The sequence below is a fragment of the Ananas comosus genome, linkage group 2 (genome assembly GCF_001540865.1).
Source record: "Ananas comosus cultivar F153 linkage group 2, ASM154086v1, whole genome shotgun sequence".
NCBI classification, from domain to species: Eukaryota; Viridiplantae; Streptophyta; class Magnoliopsida; order Poales; family Bromeliaceae; genus Ananas; species Ananas comosus.
Window position 1 is genome coordinate 9652551 of NC_033622.1, and position 21421 is coordinate 9673971.

The following is a 21421-nucleotide window of genomic DNA, read 5'->3' on the forward strand; positions in this document are numbered from 1 at the left end:
CTTGATCCACAACTAAATACTCCAATGAATTAAAATATTAAAAAATAGTAATAATCAAAAAGTATTAATAATTTGTATAACAAATAGTTTTCACTCTCAAATTACAATCTTAATGTTCAAATTAAATTTCGAATATNGTGTTTAGTGTCATTTAAAATTTGTTATTTTTTGGTTAAATTTTGAACAAGTATTAATAATTTGTATAACAAATAGTTTTCACTCTCAAATTACAATCTTAATGTTCAAATTAAATTTCGAATATGAGTTCTAACAATAAATACTTGTTCAAAATTTAACCAAAAAATAACAAATTTTAAATGACACTAAACACCTATAATATCAAAAAAGTCCTAAATTATAAATATTTAAAAACTCATTGCTCCACTTCGAAAGCTTATCCAAATCGATGACAAGGCCCCAAAGAATCTGTTTTCAAAATAATTTTTGCCATTAGTACAAATAAGCAAAATATAGATGTAAAGGAAATAAACTTAAATATCACTACAATGCCATGCTTTAAGTAGAACTAGTGTTAGGGCTGATTCACTTGTGAGTAAATGTGAGCTCTTAATCCTTTTTTTGACTTGCAAAAGAAGCTGCTCCCCAAAGTGCTTATCAAAAAAATGCAAGACACAAAAGCTGGTTCGATATAACAGTATCATAGATATTATTGTAGTATATAGTAAATACACAATTTGCTGTCCATAGAGAAGGTCAAATCTTCGTATGAACCTATTTGGTAACCACAATAAGTCTATTCAACAGAAATAAATTTAATCATTTGAAGTCTTTGAGGTTGTAAATCTGCAGAGATCTTACAGGATGCTTAACAAAGCATACAGAACCACTTGATGACTAGTGATTAGTTTATAGGACATATAACTACCTCTACATAATGAAACTAATCAACTAGTCATCAAATGGTTCTATAAATGGCTAAAATTTAGCAAACAAGCGCTGTGCCGAGCTCCTATCCAAAGAGGTTTGAGCAATGGGAAGGCATGCAATGGAAGAAAAAAGAATTAGCAATTTGGCAATTTGAAAAACAACCTAAGTGGTTATTTACTTTGATACTCAAGGACTAGAACATTAGTAGAAAGAAGTAAATCAAAAGTGGAAGACTCGAGTTTCAAATTAGGAAGCTATGTTCAGGTCTACAGAACAGATCACTCTGAGTGAAAAAAATTTCCCACTCTAAGTGAGGCCTAAATACTACATACAATCAAGAGGATATAATCCAAAAAAAATTATAAAGATTGTATTATGCCATTTTTCTTTCCTTCATCCACATTTTTATCCAGACCGTCTCAGAAAATATGTAAAGCAGTCAATATTATAAGTGTCCTGTGGCAAACTTGTTCTGTTAGGACAATAAGAGTAAACAAAACTAACCTGTAAATATGGAATATATTCATTCTTTTTAAGCATTAAAAAACCATATAAAAGGGTACATGCTTAAGAAAACTGTCTAAAGCAAAATCAGTTTGCAGTGCGATATATTTGATGACAATGCGGTAACTAAACTACAGTAGTACCTGAAAACCTTGACAAGAAATATTAGTCCATGGATAATCAGCTACTTGCACACCTTCAACAGAAACATAATAACCATGTCCCTGGATTAGATTCAAGGTTCAAAGATTATTAAAATAGTTTATCTCCGCAACAAAAGAAAGAAAGCAAGAAACACTAGGTTCATTCTAGATCCAGGAATACTGATGAGAATGGACCTATTGAGAGTAGATGTATGAGATCAAATATATAATAGAGCAGCACAGTTACTGAACATTATTGCATTTAAGTAGATTGCTTATCTGGGAAAATCTTTTACTTATGATTGACCTAATCATTGCATTTATACATTTATAGTGTCATGGCTTATGAATATGAAATTCTCTTTTAAGATTAGGATATTTTAAAATGTGAATAATAAAACACTATGAGGAAGATTATCTGTAAAGAAAAGTAAGAGATTTATCCCAAAAAGTACCCGACATACCTTTAGACGGAAGATAAATGATAATTCATCCGTAGCCAGATGCTCCTACATACACATTAAGGTGCATAATTATCAACATCATACCAAAACTGTAGGAATGATATTAACATAGAGTACAACATTGATATAGCCATCATATGCAAAAGATTCCAAAAAAAATTTCAGCATGAATGGCATAGATATAGTGAGTCACCGTTTGCCCAATTTGAGAGCTTCACCCAGGAAATAATCGGTTTAGTAACTTACTACTGATAAAAACTCAAAAAGAAACTGAACGGTAATCCGTTCATCCTATTGAAATATAAAACACTACGATCTACAAATCCCTTGTGATTTCAGTATGCCTGAAAAAAGTTAGCAAAAATAAAAGGAAAAGAAATACATATAGCAACATCGACATCTAAGCAACCTAATGACTAATTTTGAGTAATACAAAAGGTAGCATTATGATTTTCACTTTCCACCGCCAACTATCGAAGATTTCATAAATGCATCTACGAATGATTTGGAATCACTGGTTAGATTTACCTTCAAGGGACCTGGAGGTAGCCCCATCTCAGCCTCCAAAATTGTTTGCAAAATTGTGCGTTCGGTAAATGCTCTAAGCTAAATCTTCAGCAAGTGGATAACTCTGATATGGATGGATTGCAAATACCGAAAATATAAACACACACTGCTTAAACAATTATACGAAGAGAACACATGCAAGTGTGAAAATCTAACCAGCAATGTTGCTCTCTCTTTACTCTCTCCCTTGGCTTGATACTGTGAGACTTCGTCAGCATCGGGCTTCAGCAAATCTCTCTCACGCAAGCAGAATATATCAGTCTGAAATGAAGAAAGAAAAAGGAGTAAAATGCCTGATAATTGCCTCTTATGAAGCACAGAACAGTTTAATTTTAAGAAGCAGGGATCGTCAAATTACCTGGAACTTGAAGCTCCTTAAGATAGAGCTTGTTAGATTCTCATGAATATCAGGGCAAGGTTCATTTATGTGCTCCAATCCCAGTCCTCTAAGAGGTATCTTTCTTTTCTGAGCAACTACATATTCCCCAAGAAGTGCTTTACTAACCTGATTTGATGAGCCTAAATTATTAAGACTATACTTTGGATAAAGGAAAAAATATGATTCAATTGAAACCTAGAAGTACAAAAGTACCTGCTGCAGTAACACATTTATCGCCCTCGAAGGTGGACTGCACATCATATTCACTTTTAAGAATCCCTATCCGATTTTCTGTCTTAAGGCCTTGTCCACCACAGGCTTCACGGCACTCCTGATGCAAAGAAAAAATTTCTCAAAGTTGGAAATAATGATCCAGGGCATAGTTTTGGTTTGGGAAAAACTATAACAGAGAATACTTCTTTTTGCCCCTAGGTTATCTAGCTATCCAAGACAATGATCACAGGGACAAGCAGGCATAAAGTGAGGGACAAGAATATAAGGGGACAGAAGAACTAATTTTGACCACATTTTTGCTGCAGTTGGCAGAGTAAAAATATGTGCAACCAAAAAGTAAAGAAGACAAATGGATAAGATATACAAGACCTGCAATGTGCTCATATTTTGCCAGGTCAATACGGCTTTGAGAGCACTAGAATAAATGTGTATTGCTTTGTTCGACTCATATCTACAATTGTCACTAAATTTACAAAAGAAGATTTCGTAATTTCTAGCAACAATTAGTAACCAGTGGTTCTTCCAATCAAAAAGCTTGTATAAGTACAGAGATGTCTGAACTATAGCAGGAATAAACAACTAAAAGGAACTCTTAAAAGGCGTAAGCGAGCAAAATCTAGATATTGAGGAAGTATGAATATATCACTAAGAATTAGCATGCGTACAAGAAAGGGACATTGAACTCCTCATTTAGTTGGCGTGGCCACACCTTCGACTGAACCTGTAAGGCGAAAGAAACCCAGAAGGATCCCTAGCTGCCCACCCAAGCCTGCCAGCGCCGCACTCAGCATCCATTGCTGAAATATCTAGTCAGTATCAGAGAGACCATAGAAATTAAATGTCAAATTCTGCTAAAAGTACCAACAAATGCAGAATTGTAAGTGTCAAAAACAAAGTCCCAATCTCAAAATCCAATAAAATATTTGTTCCATTTCAACATCAATTTTTGGATGAATACCAAATTGGCATTCACAAGCACACTCTGCCTACCTTTTGTTGATGCGCCTTCACTGTCTCACGCAATTTATTGATCTTCATATTGACCCTCAATTGCTTCTCCTGGAAGTTGTACAATTATAAGACATGTATTAGTACTTATAAGACATGTATTAGTACTTCATTAGTACCCTCATAGAAGTCCTATAGTTTCATAAAGAATTAAGATGGTAGAGTTTCTAACTGTTCACAAGCAAAATAAACTCCAAACATACAACATGCCTTAACATAGCTGACACCTAAGTCCTTTCTTGTGTACCCTCGTGCTAAATTTCGCATTACATATTGATTGTAATCCTTCAGAATCCTCATTAGGATATCCGATGTTAGAAAATTAGACATAATAATAATAATAATTAAATCCCTTACATATTAGAAAATTAGAAACGAAACACAAAAGTAATACCCTGATCCTGAAATCGAAAATAAAAGAAGAGGTATTAAGAACAAAAAGCAGAGAACCAAAAGCTTTACCTGCTCCTCCAGAAATTCACTTTCACTGTAGTCTGGACACTTTTCTGTAACCTGTTGATCGAGATAATAAATGGGAATTAAAAATTGATCTTCGATAATGTTTTCCAATACTCATCAAAAGGGATCACTTACACTGCAATTTCAGAAGCTTCTCATTTGTCAGTTTCTCAAGAGCTAATGCCAACTCCATTGCTGAACAAATGAAAGAAAGTGTGTCATAGCAAATCAAATTTGCATCAGATGCAGAATGATATTGCTAGTGAGCACGCATGAGCACAACCTTCTGAGTTGTTCAATTTTATTATATGAAATCATAAATTAGTAAGGAAAGTATGGCACTTGTTGGTGGGTAATATACCTTTGTAATCTTAGGTTCCTTTCAAACAACCCAATACAATACATTAATATAAGAAAGACACAAAGAAACTTCAGATATGGATATTTTACTCTTCTTTTTTTTTTCTAAATTTGCAAGGCACTATTAAGTCAAAGAGCCAAATAAAGTTTAATTGATAGACACATAGTCACACTCAACTTGCATAATCATAGTGCGATTGATGCAACAATTCTTTATCTAATACCATTTTACAAAGTAGATTCTTCGATTCTTCCTCTTTCGTGGCACCTCTGTAAGCCATATATTTCACAAATAATAGAAACGATGTGGATGTAAATTATTAAATAAATGCATAGACACGCTACGCTATTCATGTAAACTTATCATGACAACAACAGATGAGTAAAATACAATCTGACAATTGATCTACAAATGGCTTGTTCCATGCTAAAAAAAGTAACGCCGAAAAGAAGCTTACCATACAAAGCATCGCCTTTCTCAGCATGATCAAACTCACTATGCACCCAGAGATGCAACTTATGTCAGCATTGGAAATTTAACAGCTAATGCAGAACGGCTAAACTACTTCAATAATAGAGTCCACTTCTTCAATAACAATCCTGAAACAATCAAAGACTAAACTTAATGTTGACGAAAAACTTTCTATAGTCTAGCACCTCAGATATGAATCCATGATTAGCACATGAACTTATATAAGTTGATAAATAAATCCAAGTAAAAGCAATTCCTAGTAAAGTAAACTAGATGCTTGATAAGTATACTGTTATCGATCTAGTAGAAAACTTGCTATTTAATGAGTTTCTGCTGTTTGATCTTACGAAAGGGCATCATGAGCCACATAATCAATCTGATGTTTGTCCAGGAACTCCTTTGTGAGGACCCATGGAGCATCAGGAATAACCTCGTCGACCCACCTACAATGAATAAGGAAAACTTTTAACAGCAGGACATTGATAAAAACAGTTCATGATGCATTAATAAATATTTTAAATACATGCAATTTAATTATAATTTAACTATTCATGGTCATTATAAACATAGAGGAATTAAATAAAAAATGAGGCCATTGAGTGTCGTTTTACCAATGCAATGTTCGAGTGAGAGGCATCATACCAAACATTTACACAAATAGAATAACAAACATGCATACAAAGACTTGATGACAATCTAATAGAGCTTATGTCCCTGAAGAACTTAGCAATCTAACATAAAAGACGTAGTCCACACGTGGAAACGGCAAACCACAAAATAGGATAGACATAAGATAATTGCAAGCTAAAAACACTTAGAGGTTTCAGTTTTGATGAGGTCCCTTACAGCCACTGAAGTTGCTCGCTCTTCAATTGAGGATAGCGGAGTTGTTGCTAGTTCCGGTTCTTGCACTTCTCCACAGCTCTCGGAGCTACATATTAGCATTAAGAGACGTTAATGCTAATATGTTTGTTTTATTTTTTCTTTGTTTTATTTTTTCTTTTTTACTTGAATGATGGTTAAGAAAGGAGCCATTGATAACTTGTGAAGACAACATGATAGCCCTCAAAAAGGTAGATTAGAGTGTGTAGTTTTACCAATGCAATGTTCTAGTGAGAGGATGAGGAGAAAAAGAAAAAAAAAAAACCTGCAAAGAAGCATCCCTGCATTTTAGGCACTGGAATTTTCAAATTGAAGGCCGTTCGATCTGGAGGTTTGTTCATATTTCTATATGCTGTTTGACTTATCAGTTCATCCATACACAAATTAATGCTACTGATATTTGTTGTCCTTGAAATCATATATTTAGGCATTACTATATAGCTTCATTTTTGTTAAAATTGCATTCAGGTTAGCTGAATGTAATTGATGGTTTGTTATTTGGATCTATTTGACAAATTGACAATCTCATATTAGGTCAAAACTTGTTGGCCAAAACATATGGACTCCCCCAGGACTAGCTTTTGAACTTCAGCATCTATTTAAAAAAAAAAAAAAAAAAAAAAAAAAAACTTAAGATCTCATTGCTTGATTGTAGAAAATTGCGCCAGAACTTGAAAGCACTAAAATCATAATCTCCTCTTTTCTCCCTATAGAATTATATAATATATTTTTCTTTTCGCCTAAAATATATACTTTCATTTGCTCAAGTAGTGAACAACTAATACCTATTTAAAAAATTAAGTGTAACCAATCAGAGAATGAAGAGTACTCAAGTAGCTAGTTTCACTAATTAGATGATTTCACAAAGGAATTCTCCAATTGAGCTGTACAGCAGGATTGTGATATCCCAATTAAATTTTCTAAGTAGCCAACTCAAAAATTTACTGTTAATTAAAATATTCTAAAAGCAATCAAAGTATGAAACTAAGTGTTGGAGGAGGCAAAATTTAGATCAAAAAATTAATTAAATTAGAGGGGGTAAGAGGGGAAAGGAGGGATGCGTACTTGATGCGACGGATCTCCTCGAGGAACTGGAGATCGTAGACCTTGTCGGCGACGGCGAAGTGGACGACGCTGGCGCTGTGGTGGCGCTCGATCGAGGTGGTCGACGGCGACGTTGCGCCGGTGCACACGCGGCAGAGAAGATCGGGGCGAATGCGAGGGCGATTTGGGACTGCGATCGGAGCTTGGAGAGGACGCGGAGGAAGAGGGAGGAGGAGATGAGTAGAGGTGAAAGAGAGAGCGAGAGCTCGAGCTCACGCGGAGGGGAAGAGCTCGAGCTCGAAGAGGAGGGGGTGAGGGAGAGAAGGGGTCGACGCAGGGGAGGGATGTGGGGGAGTGGGATCGGGTTGGGTTCGGGTAGGGTGAGTGTGAGGGTTAGGGTTACGGTTAGGGTTAGGTTTGTATTAGGGCTCAAAGTAAATATATTTAATAATATTAGTCGGTAAAGATATGTAGTTTAAAATAATTGCCGCTATAAGTACAATTAGATAATAAGTAATAGTGGCCGTTCAATAATCGCCACTATTAAATTACCACTAAAAGGTAATTTTGTTGTAGTGACCTCTCCTTCTCACAATATGAGAAGATTCACGATTACCTATCTTCACTAATCCAAAGTCTCTAGCTTTATACAAGTGCTTATGAGAAGTTCCGTGAAACAATACCCATATCAATGACCCCAATCAACACTTAAAAAAGTAGATCCAATATTAATACATTCATAACTACATATACCCAAAATAGCAACATCATTATTAAGAGTACAATAGCTCCTTCCTTTTCATCTTCTTTGGACTTTGCTTCTTTCTTTATCCTGTCCTCTTTTATCTTTCTTATATGTCCAACATACCTTTTTCATATGACCTTTCATTTTGCAATAGTAGTATCTAATATCTTTTTTTAATTTTGACTTGCTTCTTGATTTGTATCGATCAACATGGTCATGGTCATGGTCCTTTAACCTTCCCCGATTCTCTAAAATAAGAGCTTACAGTATAGATGCATCGGAGACTTTTCTTCTTGTTTCTTCATTCAACAAAAAATTTATAACATAATTCATAGAGACAATCTCATTCAATACCAAATTACTAAGTACAACTACCCAAATCTCCTATGAGTCTAGCAGAGAGCTTAACAACAACAATGCTTGAAGTTCATACTCAAGCACCATCTTCATTGAAATGAGTTGGTTCACTATGCTTTGAACCTCATTCAATTGCTCCAACATTGGAGTTCCACTCTTATACTTTAAATTCAATAATTTTCAAATAAGAAATGCTTTATTTTCGATGATTTTTCTAGCTCATAGAGTTTTTTCCACAAACACGGGGGCCTGGTTAGTTCACCGAAACTAAAGTTTGGGTTGAAGTAGACTTTGAATTGAAGGTCAGGTAAAAACTACTTCCTCGTCGTTTGTTTTCATAACTATGAAAGTAAAATTTATTCAGCTCTGTTGCTTGTATAGTAGGAAGTGAATGATATAAACTGTAATTTATATATAAGTAATAAATAAATAACTTAATAAATAATAAGTTATAATTATAATAAATAAAAATAATATAATTATATTCTGTTAAATATGTCTCGAATTCTAGTACCGCAAAGTTTTCTAACCCTATTCTGTTTTGATTATCCCATTAAGTTTAAATTATGTCTAATTTTATTGAGATATTCCTAATCTTAGTGGATTTGTATTCCTAGTTGTATTAGGATTTAGCCACTATTATAAATATACCCTTTATTCCATTGGTTTAGTGCGGAAGTTGAGAGAGAGAATATGGGTGTATTTTTGGAATTAGGGTTTTGTGAGAGAGGCATATTTTGTACACCACTTTAATTATTATGAAGATCTCTGCTCCGTCTTCCCCCGTGGACGTAGGCCGGTGGCCAAACCACGTAAATATTGTGTGCTTTATTTTGCTTCTCTCTTTCTCAGATCTCGTTCGGTATTTTCGCACCCGACGAACTAGTATCTTCTCGGTTTTAGTTCTAACATATTCCTATATAATTAAAAAAAAATTAATCTAAAACAACTAAATTTTTTTTTATACATAAATTATAATAATATAACAACCAAATTCTAAAGTAAAAAAAATATATAATACTTAACTAATCAATTTTTATCATATTTTAAATGTACAAACCAAATGAAGGGAATAGTAAAACTTAACTAATCAATTTTTTTCCTATTTTAAGTATGCAAACTAAATTAAGAGTAATTGCTACCTTACATATAACTATGCATTATCCATTTTATTATTTTATTATTTTTGCTTCACCTCTCTTCACCATAATTATCCTGTTTCGGATAACTTGAATTTCGACCGATAGCTTTATTACGACGAGCCAAACAGTATAAGTGATTATTTATAGTTGAAAACAACTTTACCTCTCTCCACTTTTACTGAAACAAACAAGCTCTTTAGCAGACGTCTCATTTATTACCAAATGAGTAACATGTTGTTTGACGAATAGTGGCCTTCGTTACTAAATCTAATTTCTTCCACTGTTTCTCGGACATATACTTCGACTTACTATCCTCACATGGTGTTTACTAATCTTTACAAAAGATCCTCCATTTTTGTTTCCAAATAGCCAACTATAGTTCCAATTGAGTGACACCATTCTACTAGAGGTTCCCGACTCCATATTAATCTATGGGCAAACCCAAATATTTTGGCTCTGAGACCACTTGTTGGGAGAAGAAAGAGGCTTACATTCTTCCACTATGCAAGATCAAATGGAAGAGGCCTAAAATAGATTAATTCAAATAATATTACACTATAAAGAGAGTAACAATAAAGAAAATATAAACCAACTAAAAAATTAAATATCAAATTTATGTGGAAACCCTAGAAAGGAAAAAATTACAGGACTACCTCCGAACAATCCATCTAATATGAAATGAAATGAGTACAATTTCTCTAATCACTACTAAAGACATGAATTATAGGAATCAAATCAATTGCTCCAAATAAAGAGAAATATCAAAAAGATCTCACCACCAATGTTGTTTGTAAAACATCTTCCAAGAAAACCTTCCAATAAGATAATCGGGTTCCTTTGGCTCCCCACAAAGCAGGCTTTAAAAAACCTTTCTAACAAGCCTAGCAATAATGGCCTTCAATCAGTGTTTAAAAAAGCCCAAGGCGCACCTAGGCGCAAAGGGCTGTTGGAGCCTAGGCGCAAGGCGCAAGGCGCAGGCGCGCGCCCGAGAGAGGTCATGTGCACATTTTCATAGAATTTTGAAACAAGTAAATAACCAAGAAGTGTCTTACTATACTTTCTAATAATTATTAAATAGCACTAAATATACTCTATAAATCATATTATCACAATAAATATTCTATAATTACCCAAATAATCACGTTTCCAAAAGAAAAAAAATTAGAAAAAGAAAACAAGCCAAGCAACATATATGATAATTTTGAAAAAGAAAATAACATAGATAAAAGTAAAGAACAAATTATCTTTTTTATCTCCAAATAAAGACCAGCATAAAGGTAACTATTAATTCACAAACATATAAAAAATTTTGATGTGAAAAGCATATAATTATAAGCACAAGATCATAAAAAGTAATATGCATAAAAATTTAAAATTTCAAGCCAAAAATCATTAAAAAAAACATCATGATCATGTGAAAGCAGTGATTAAAAAAGCACATTTTAATATAGAGGGAGAGGCGAGTTGAGGTGAAGAAGCAGAGAGGAATAGCCAGAGCCAACCGGAGGTGATGGACGAGCGGGAGAGAGGATCTGTCCGAGCGGGGAGAGGGAGAGGGAGAGGGAGAGGGAGCGGACTCAGCGAGAGGAGAGGGAGCGAACTCGGCGGGAGAGAGATGGAGCGGATAGATGTTTCGGTTTTAAAACTTTAGATTAGATTGGTTTTTGGTTTATTTTACATGTTTTAAGCCCATTAGACCAATAAATATAGGATCCAAACCCATTAAAGCATATATTTTTAAATCCAAACCCGGTAGAATCAAATATATATTAGGCGCGCCTTTCTTGCGCCTTGCCCTAGGCGCACGCCTAGGCAATGGTGCCAGCCTAGGGGCTGCCTAGGCGCTGGCCATTGAGCCTTTTTTAATCACTGCCTTCAATAGCTTCTTCTTTACCCTTCTCTCCTTCTTTTTTTCTTTTGCAAGAGAAAATAGAAAATCTTTTTTCTATCTTTCATCTCCAAGCCCATAACTCTTGGAGATATATGAATAACTGAGGAAAATAAATTCTTATTGGCCTAACCATTTAGGGCATGAACCCAAATGGCTCCAACATAATCCTTTAAAATGAATTCAACTAAATATGTGCACTTTTGTACATTAACTCCCTCATGAGAAGGGACACCACAACAATAACTACATATAAATCGCTAGTTGGCAACCATAAGTAAACCACCGCTGAAACTACCACAACCATGCAAAATGAACCATTGTCAAAACACAATTATTGATGAAATTCCGTCAACCACCGCCACCAATGCCATTATATATCATCTACTTATTAACCAATAAAGTGACTTCTCAGAAGCTCTCTTTTAAACCACACATAAAATCTAGCGAAACACAAAAAATATATCAACTAAAATCCTATCTAATTTTGTACGACAATGCTATAAAACTTCTAAACAAACAAATGGTTGCAGTGTTAGTTGGTGTTAGTTCCAAACAAAAATGTTATTTACAGGCTAATGAATAGTTTGCAGTTATCCATCAATCCCTTAGCATTATAGGAAGTTTATTTCTAAATGAAATAAATGAAGCGGGTAGCATGCTACCTTTCTCTCAAAAAAAAAAAAAAAAAGAAAGCTAAATCACGTGGGGCAATTTAAAGTTTACCCCAAAAAAATTTCTTGTAGTAGCTTTCAACTAATAAGATGTAACTTCTAAGAGATGATCAAAATGATACAAGAGACAGTGAGGAACAGAATGGTTCCACAAATAGGCTGGATTAATAGTAAATAAAAAGGAATACCAAACTTGCCTGTTTAAACAAGATACTGTCAAGTTCCTCTAAATTTGGATAAAAGAACAATTCAAGTTATCCTACTCTATTCTCCAACTAAGTGATGTCTCTAAGTTGCTTGGTTTGGTCAAAATATCAATTGAGATGCAAAAACCTTGAGTGGATATGCTATGTGTACCACATGCATAAGAGGATGTTCCCAAGTACAAGCATGCATTAGAAACAAAATAAGTACCCAACCTATTATGTTACTCGTATTTGAACTGTGTACAAGTTAGTAACAGTTAAAAGAGGTATATTACTAGTTAGTTCAATTTGCTTGATTAGGTACAAAATGTAACCTCGCGAAGGCATTTAAGTTCTGTGAACATATATATATTGATGCAGTTCTTGTACAAAAATGGTTTATCTTCCAAAAGGCACTACCTAAGCTCTTTCTACAGATACTTCATGCACTGTCGAGCCAACTCACATAGCTAGTGATCTGAAATGTCAACAACAGCAAAGTGTGAGTTTTCCACAAACACCCAATTGGCAAGCAGTTTATGCCAAAGGAATTAAGCAAAACAAGAGCAAAGATAGAGCAAACTATAGAGATCAACTTAATTCTCTATGAAGGATATAATGCAAAACAAGTCGAAACATATTGAGAACTTGCAATTAAGCAAAACAATTTTAGCTCAAACAATTAGAACATCTAATCAATGATCAAAGGAATGGTATTGATTCATTTGTAATTTTTCTTTGAACAGAGCAGAAAAAAGGTGTCTCTAAGTAATTAGTGGTAAAATTTTGTCGTAAGATTGATAACCTAAAAAAGAGCATCTATGTGATTAGAAAGGGACGCCTAAGAGGCGCCTTAGTGCTTATGCGCTAAGCTTAGACACCTGTTTCTTGAGGCACCTCAGGCGAGGCTCCTCTTCTAGGCTCGTGCATGGAGGGCCTAGGCCCACGCCTGAGCCCAAGACCTAGGCGCACAAGGGACATGCCTCCAAGGAATCTTGATTTTTTTTTTCCTTTAAAATTTTGGATATTTTTAATAGATTTATGAAAAATTTTATCTTCTTCGTCACTGAATTTGTGAGAGTTCATTATTTTGCCATAATATATATGAAAAATGCTCTATTGTTTGAGCCCCCATATTTTCTTTACATATGCTATCTTGTCCTCTTACATATGCTATTTGGTTTCTTTTCAATTTTTTTTTTTTTTTTCCATCTTTCATTTTCTAGTGTGGTAACAAATCGTCTGTTGTGATAATTTGATCGTACTTACTCTTATCATCATTTAATAATTATAACTATGTCTTCAGAAGAGCACTGTATTTAGCTCTAAAAAATATGAAAATGTGTGCTCACCTCTCCCAGGCGCGTACCAGCACCTTGCGCCCAGGGACTAGGAGTGCTTCGCGCCTTTATCAATCTTGCGCTTTTTCGAACTATGTAACTCATCTACGCTTCAAAAAATCAATTAATTAGTTTGAAATATCCTACCAGATATATCCGATACAATACTCAATTAGTTTGAAAAACTTCTACCACATACATTTATTAATGCAATACTTAGATGTAGCATGCTATCTCGTGTTACCTGTCATGCTAGTTATCTTCTTCAGGAGCTCCTTCATAACCAAGGGGCAACTTATTCTCAGGTGCTCAAACCCTCCTGTCTCTATGACTGCAGCCAGCACTCTGGGAGCGGCGACAAAATCGAGGCAGACGGCTTTCAGCCGACCGCATTGGTGCTGCTCGGCTAATGCCAATGTGTTTGCCACCGTGTCGATTTCCATTTCCCGGCACAACTTGTCTTCGCAGATTAACTTGAGCCTCTCCAATCCATATCGATCCGCAGCAACGAGAAGGTGCTGCGCCATCGTGGTCGAGGACTCCTTGTCAAGCTTTTCCATGTTCGAGGGCAGCGTATCCGAGTAGATGAAATGAAGCAGAGCCTTGAATACGGCGGCTTCCATGTCGTCGAGCTTTATGCGGCTCGCTCTCCCTTCCTTCATACTACCAAAGAGTTCCGCCCTGAAGACGGGCGACCGCGCGGCGAGCACGCATCGATGCGCCGCGAAAGTCTCCCCGCCGACTTCAAAGGTCACGTCTGTGCCCTCTCCGCTCTCCAACAGCCGGCCGAGGTGCTGGGGCAAGTCGGAAGGCGGCGCCGCGTCTGCGTTGCCAACTTGTAATCTCGGAGCTTTCGCGACGGTAACAGCGCAATAGATAGTAAAGCAGTCATCTTTGAGATACCGTGATTTCTCGAGATCAGCTCTCCGCATGAATCGATCCCAACCCCAACTGGAATTGTCTTTCGAAAAAGCGTACGCGTTGCTTAGGGCTTCCGAGGATGCCCCAGTTTGGTCGAGCAAATTTATAGTGTAGTGTACCTGTACATTAATATCATCCACATCACTTTGGAATGTCAGAAAGATGCCGATGTAATCGGACTTGTAATTTCGGTCCCCATCAGGAAAGCATTCCAAAATCCAGTCGTAGCCGCCGACAGTGAAAGGGGCAGACCGGATGGACTTGCCGACGCCAATCCCCTTCGCCAGAGAGTAGTCGGCGATCTTGAATAGGTGGGACCCGCTCGCCTTCTCCATCATCCACGTCGACGAGGAAGAAGCCATGGATGGATGGTGGAGTCCACTCGACGAAAGAAACGAGGGTTTGCTCTCGTCCCTAGGGTTTATTACAACAAAGAGTCGTAACTAGGTAAATGGGGGGATTTTTTTCGAAAATAACTCCGTAAAATTTCGTATTTGCCAAATTAATCTTGTGAAACTTTTATTTGTAAAACTAACCCTCCTCTCGCCACGTGGGAGCTACGTCAGGAATTCCTCAAAAAAACGGTGAATCGTTCACCATCTTTGATATTTGTTGTGAAGGCGGTGAATGATTCACCGTCTTCATAAGACGGTGAACCATTCACCGTCTTTAGTACAAATCCCTACTCTGCGCAAATCTTTTCAAGTCCATAATATGGTGTCCTTGATAAGACGGTGAATCGTTTCCCGTCTTCTCGAGGGCACCGAAACGACGGACTTGAGAGGGCGGAAAGGAAAATTTTGCACTAAAGGCGGTGAATGGTTTACCGCCTTCTAAAAGCGGTGAACCATTCACCGCTTTTACAACAAAAATTACAAAGACGGTGAACGATTCACCGTCTTTTTGAGAAACCCCTGACGTGGCGCCCACGTGGCGAGAGGAGGGTTAGTTTCACAAATAAAAATTTCACAGGGTTAGTTTGGCAAATACAAAATTTTACAGGGTTATTTTCGAAAAAAGCCCTAACTGGGGATGTCCTTGGTTATGGATATATCTAAAATATTATGGCGATTCGAATCCAGCATATTTATGAGTGAATTTAGCTTCAATTGCCTATATTAAAAAAATCTGGCTGATTTATCCTCAATCCCAATCGGATCCAAATTCGAATTAATTTTATAATATATAATAGGCTAAATTATAGAAACTTTTTTTATAAAGTATTCATTTTTTCATTTTTTCTTTTTAATTTTTATAATTTACATTCAAAATGCCCTCTAAAAAGACAAAAATAAATTTAAAAAAATCTTCTTTATAGAAAAGGTAAGGACAATTTAATTATTTTGCTACCTTCATTAACGTCGTACCATCTAAAAATATTTCTGAAATTTTAAAAATGTAAAGTATAGATTTTTGAAAGTCAGGAAGGTCAAATGAATAAGTAGGTATTTACATAGATATTTTATCTAATTTAGCCTAGAGAGAGAGAGAGAGAGAGAGAGAGTTGAGCTAGAATACTATCGGTAGTAAACGAGTCGTTTTACTACCGATTTGTTTTCGATGATAGAACTTCCAAATTGACGATCGGCTCTGTTGAACATGATCTATACCACTTGAAGTGTTTAGAAATCAAATTTCATATCTTTTCGACATCATTTGCTTAATGATCAAAGGGTTGCAAAATTTGTAATTTTAATGGTCGATAAGAGGCGTTTTCTTGTTTAACAGTGTAAAGATATCTAAATCAATTAAATTTTTGTTAGAAAATTCTTTAAACTATTTAAAACAAGATCTATACTCTTGATCTTATTACAAGATCTCCTCATCATCATTTTTTTTTACAAAGTATTCATTTTTAGCCATTTTCATTTTTCTGTTTCACTTGATGGTCGACAATATCGAAAGTGCGTGAACAATTTGATTTCCTAGATAGTTAAATGGTTTAGATCATATTTACCGGACCGATCCGTCAATTATGGAAGCCTCTATCATCAGAAAACAAATTCGGTAATAAACGGCTCGGTTTACTACGATAGTATCTCTAGCTCAACTCCTATATACTATTTGTCCGGCTAACTATGCTATCGATAGCACGGAGTGTTCGTACGTACCAAGTTGTGTTTCGATGATGCGCTTCCAAATCGAGTTGGCTCTGATTAGACGATTGATCTACACTATTGAAAGTATTTGGAAAACTAATTTTCAGATTTTTTCGACCATCCATTTGACTAGCTGAATCAAAGTCTCAAAATGACAATTTTAATGGCCGCCTGTGGTGTGTGTGTGAGTTTAACGGTGTAAAACAATCCAAAGTGCAGATGAAAATTTTATGAAAATACTTTTCACTATTTAGATAGATCAGTAATATCGATCTTGACATTTAATTTTTATCATCATTTTTCACTGAGATTTTCATTTCAGCCGTTCAACTTTTAGACTACTTGTTGATAGGTAATGATATGGTAATCTACTCCTCGAGATCATTTTCACACATTAGATTATACTACTTACCAACACCCACCACTCAACCCTAGAGGGTCCACATCATCTAACGCATATCTTTAACTCCAAATGGCTAAAATTACAAGCACAATATTGATACTTTTAAAGCATATGGAGTCAATTATATATATATATAGTATATAGAGTCGGCTATAGTGTTGTAAAAGTACCAAGCACTTTGCATGCTTGTAATTTTTTACCGATATAAGAATTTGGCCTTGATCATTTTACCATTAGATTATACTATTCAACCAACCACCTACTCAACCCTAGGGGGCCCACATCAACCTACTAACCGCACATCCTTTAGTCCAAGGGCCGAAAACTTACAAGCACCAATATTGGTATTTTAAAAGCATGGAGCTCATTCTCTCTCTGTCTCTCTCTCTCTCTGCTCCCTCCCTCTCTCTCTCTCTCCCTCTCTCTCCTCATCATCTCTCTATATATATATATATATATATATATATATATATAGGCCGTGGCTATTATGCTATTATGAGTATTGGAGCCCTCATACTCATAAATTGTTTTCGATGATGGAGCTTCCGAATCAACGATCCACTCCATTAAATATGATCTAGAGTATTTGAAACTTATAGAAAATAAATTTCGTAAATTTTCGAAATCATAATAAAGTCCATCAAGCATGCATAAGATGAACGGTCAAAATCGAACGACGTCCTACAAAAGGATGATCGGATCCTTCAATTCAAGATCAGAGTTATTGATCTTTATCTAGGTAGTGAATAAAATTTTCTATCAAAAATTCAACAAACTCTGATTCTTTTACACCGTTAAACTAGCAAGTATCCCATACTGGCCATTAAAAAGTGTCAAATTTGTGACCTCTTGATCGTAAGGTAAATGATGTCGAAAAATTATAAAATTTGATTTTTAAAAGTTTTAAATGTTGTAAATAACGTTTAACGGTATGGATCGTCGATTCGGAAACTCTATCATCGAAAATGATTTATGCGTACGAGAGCGATCGTACTCATAATAGTATAGTAGCCGGACCCTATATATATATATATATAGAATTAGGCTACTATACTATCTATAGTACCGGAGCTCCGGTACTATAGTCTTGTTTTCGATCTTAGGGTATTCAAATTAACGATCCACACCATTAAATATGATCTAGGGTATATGAAGTTCTTAGAAATAAAATTTTAGTTTTTTTCGACATCGTTTACTTAGTAAATAAATTATGTCAAAATGGACGGTGGAAATTGAATAATCTTTAAAATTTGAGTATAGGACTTTTAAATTCAAAATCAAGAATGTTAACCTTAATCTAAATAGTTTAAAGTATTTTCTATCAAAATTTGAAGAAATTTAGATTCTTCTACACCGTTAAACTCCAAACTCGCCATAGTAGCTGTTACGCCCCGAGCCCGATCCTTTTGGCCGGTTCAAGCGCGTCGAACAGACGTCGAACGGACAGAGCCTCCCCTGTCCGCCCAAGGCTCAACAACAAGTATCAATAGAGTAAAATATTGCACATGCGGAAGCAAACACAATGGCTTGCACGAGGGCAAGCAATAGCCAAAAGTGAAAGTAATAAACTAAGGAAAATTATTTACATTTTTGCATCATTTCTTCTCTTTTACATCACATGATATCTCAAAATATAAGTCTTGCATTGAAATACAAAGTATCTTATACATCATTCATTTAACATGTTCATAATACTAAAGTCATCGAAATACAAAAGATGATAACTAAAGGGTATGCAACTAAACCAAAATGTGAAACCAACTCGAGTGGTCTCTATTTAGGGCGCGATGCCCTTACCGCGATCGTCCGCCAGCTCGCTCGGTTCCGGCTATGTGGAAATAGCAGGGTGAGAACTACAACAAAGTTCCCAGTGGGTTCGGCAATCGACCACGCCGACTTTCCCACTAGGTCTAAATCAGGCATAATAGAAGAAAAGAGATATAGATAGTAACCCAACAATACAAATGCAGCTAATATGCCTGAACAATATATAATGCAATGCTCAATAATATGCTCATGATGAATGCAAGGTCACAATCTCATTGCTTAATCTCTTGGCTAACCCGTAGGTTTCACCATCAACAACTCACCAACTCAAATCCCAATATCGGGGAGGCTACTACACCCGACGGGACAGTCCTCTGGGGAGGCTACTACACCCAGTGATGATAACTCCGGAGCACATCGCCCGAGAGGGAGCTACCACCCTCGAGCAAGGACTTAAATACAAGTATGGTCCAGTCCTTAACTATAAGGATGTCAAGTTCAATCCATTCCTTAACTATAAGGAAACAATGTACATATAACCCTTAACTCTAAGGTTGTTATGTCATAATGTCGCTATCACACTTTTACTTGCATTCTTTACTTTCACTAGTGTCATATACACTACTATTTTCTTGTACTCATGCCACACTTGTTTTCTAATTGTTCCAACTCTAGCATTCTCGACTCGTCGTTGTCACTTTCTATTTCTATGTCAAGATGTCACATTTGTTTACTAAGTCCACTAAGTTCTTGTTACTTGTCATGCATAAATAGGGTTTATAAAATTCTCACAATCTTGCTAGTAATCCACATGCATTTGTACTCACAACATGTAATGATATGCTCACATATAATCCTACTATGCAATTTTATGCTCAATACACATATGCTCAAATATGACACTTTAGACATAAAAGAAATTTCGAGGTCCTCGGATTGCACCACCCACCTTAGATGGTTGAGAGGATGCTACGGTGAATTTCTTGGGATTTTTGAAGCTTTACTTTTTCGCCTGCGGCAAAACGAAGCCAAATTAGGGTTTTTCTCAATAACTCCATCTAAACCTTTTCGTAACGTCAAACGGAGTTGTCCCACGGGTCGGGAATACCCCTAATTAGGTTTCTACAAGGTCAATTTGCCTTAAAAACACTCGGAGGCAAAAGCCCCAAATTGGGTGCCCTAATGTCGTCATTTGCAAAATCCTAGGTTTTGATCTCTAAAACAAGCAAAAGAGAGCTTGTCCCACATCTAGAAGTTTATCTAGAACGATCTAAACCAATTCTAGGGCTTAGAATGTAAACCCTAAAAATCCACCATTAGAGCACATGAAGAAAACTAGGGTTTTTATGTGTTCTAAGCCATTACTAGGTTTCTATACTCATTAGAAGATCAAAACCTAGTTTTTCTAGGACATAAACCCAAAACCTAACCTAGGTTTTCATGAAAACCTTACCTTGGCCCAAAGCTCCCCAAGGTCCTTCTTGTTGGAGAGATCCCAAGCCTCCAAAGCCTCCAAATCCACCTTCAATCCCTTCTCCAACTCCTTCTCTTTGGCTTTTGGGGGGAGTTCTAGAGAAAGAAAGAGAGAAATGAGAGAGGAGGGAGTGGTTGCTGTTTAGAACAGGTGGGAGGGGTGTTGGGGTATATTACATGTTGTAACAATAGCCAAAAAGCCCTCCAAACACTTGTATTTGCAGCAGTTTTCATTTTGCTGTCAGACCCAAAGTGTACCGGTACACTGTAGCTGTCACCGGTAACACAGGCAAAATTTCTCAAACCAGAGAGCTTTTCCTTCTCGGCCTGCAATGCTGTACCGGTGACAACTCGATGGTTGTACCGGTACACTTTGCTCCAGAATGCAATTTTGCACCGTTTTCGATTCTATTTCGGGCCGTTCGATGCTAAAATCTTTCTAACACCTCTTAAACTCATTTTTAGCCCTTCCAATATTGTTGGAATGCCAATTGGAACTTATCCAACTTTTTCTTTCACCTTGTTCACATTTTAAATTGCGCCGAACGATGCTAAAACTTGCTTAACATCCTCGGGACTCGACTTTGACCTTTCAACGTTGTTGGAATGTCAACTGGAGTTCGTCCATCTATTTCTCTCGGCACTTTAACCAATTTGGCTAAAGTTCGATAATCACTACTGAGGTTTCGATACGTTACAGTAGCCATTGAAAATTGACAGTTTTGAAATGGTTTGATCATATAAAGTAAACTATGTTGAAAAAATATAAAATTTTATTTCTAGAAACTTTAAATACCCTAGATCAGTTTTAACGGTGTGGATCGTTGATTTGAACACCCTAAGATCGAAAACGAGACTATATAGAGTGTTAGTCTCCTATACTATCTATAGTACCGGGGCTCCGGTACTATAGTATCGTTTTCGATCTTAGGGTGTTCAAATCAACGATCCACACCGTTAAAACTGATCTAGGGTATTTAAAGTTTTTAGAAATAAAATTTTATATTTTTTCGACATAGGTTA

The 21421-nt window shown here is 36.0% G+C and overlaps 2 protein-coding genes across 5 annotated transcripts; both read right to left on the reverse strand.

Moving 5' to 3' along the window:
* LOC109706458 (acyl-coenzyme A oxidase 3, peroxisomal-like) lies at positions 209-8952 on the reverse strand. 4 transcript variants are annotated; one of them, XM_020227276.1, is made up of 14 exons: positions 7426-8952; positions 6325-6409; positions 5826-5921; positions 5465-5606; positions 4782-4841; positions 4650-4700; positions 4170-4238; positions 3845-3985; positions 3159-3276; positions 2925-3071; positions 2723-2827; positions 2000-2044; positions 1536-1616; positions 209-426 (listed from the first exon to the last, which is right to left on the reverse strand). In XM_020227276.1, the coding sequence occupies exons 9-14, from the start codon at positions 3204-3206 to the stop codon at positions 340-342; spliced, it is 513 nt and encodes a 170-aa protein (XP_020082865.1). In that variant the 5' UTR covers positions 3207-3276; positions 3845-3985; positions 4170-4238; positions 4650-4700; positions 4782-4841; positions 5465-5606; positions 5826-5921; positions 6325-6409; positions 7426-8952; the 3' UTR covers positions 209-339. The 4 variants fall into 4 exon arrangements, with proteins under 4 accessions (XP_020082865.1, XP_020082866.1, XP_020082864.1 ...); XM_020227277.1 differs by lacking the exon at positions 6325-6409 and having other exon boundaries at positions 3889-3985; XM_020227275.1 differs by lacking the exon at positions 6325-6409.
* LOC109706457 (BTB/POZ and MATH domain-containing protein 1-like) lies at positions 12622-15083 on the reverse strand. Its single transcript, XM_020227274.1, has 3 exons — positions 13980-15083; positions 13748-13840; positions 12622-12873 (listed from the first exon to the last, which is right to left on the reverse strand). The coding sequence occupies exons 1-2, from the start codon at positions 15016-15018 to the stop codon at positions 13785-13787; spliced, it is 1095 nt and encodes a 364-aa protein (XP_020082863.1). The 5' UTR covers positions 15019-15083; the 3' UTR covers positions 12622-12873; positions 13748-13784.

What these genes read in the sequence shown, in the direction of transcription:
- LOC109706458 (XM_020227277.1), bottom strand. Translation starts at nt 3,206, where the DNA reads ATGATGTGCAGTCCACCTTCGAGGGCGATAAATGTGTTACTGCAGCAG. An exon ending in TAAATGTGTTACTGCAGCAG is followed by an intron (nt 3,072 to 3,158) that starts GTACTTTTGTAC and finishes TCATCAAATCAG; the next exon opens with GTTAGTAAAGCACTTCTTGG. An exon ending in AAGAGAGAGCAACATTGCTG is followed by an intron (nt 2,045 to 2,722) that starts GTTAGATTTTCA and finishes ATGTGTATGTAG; the next exon opens with GAGCATCTGGCTACGGATGA.
- LOC109706457 (XM_020227274.1), bottom strand. Translation starts at nt 15,018, where the DNA reads ATGGCTTCTTCCTCGTCGACGTGGATGATGGAGAAGGCGAGCGGGTCC. An exon ending in GAAGATAACTAGCATGACAG is followed by an intron (nt 13,841 to 13,979) that starts GTAACACGAGAT and finishes TTTGAAGCGTAG; the next exon opens with ATGAGTTACATAGTTCGAAA.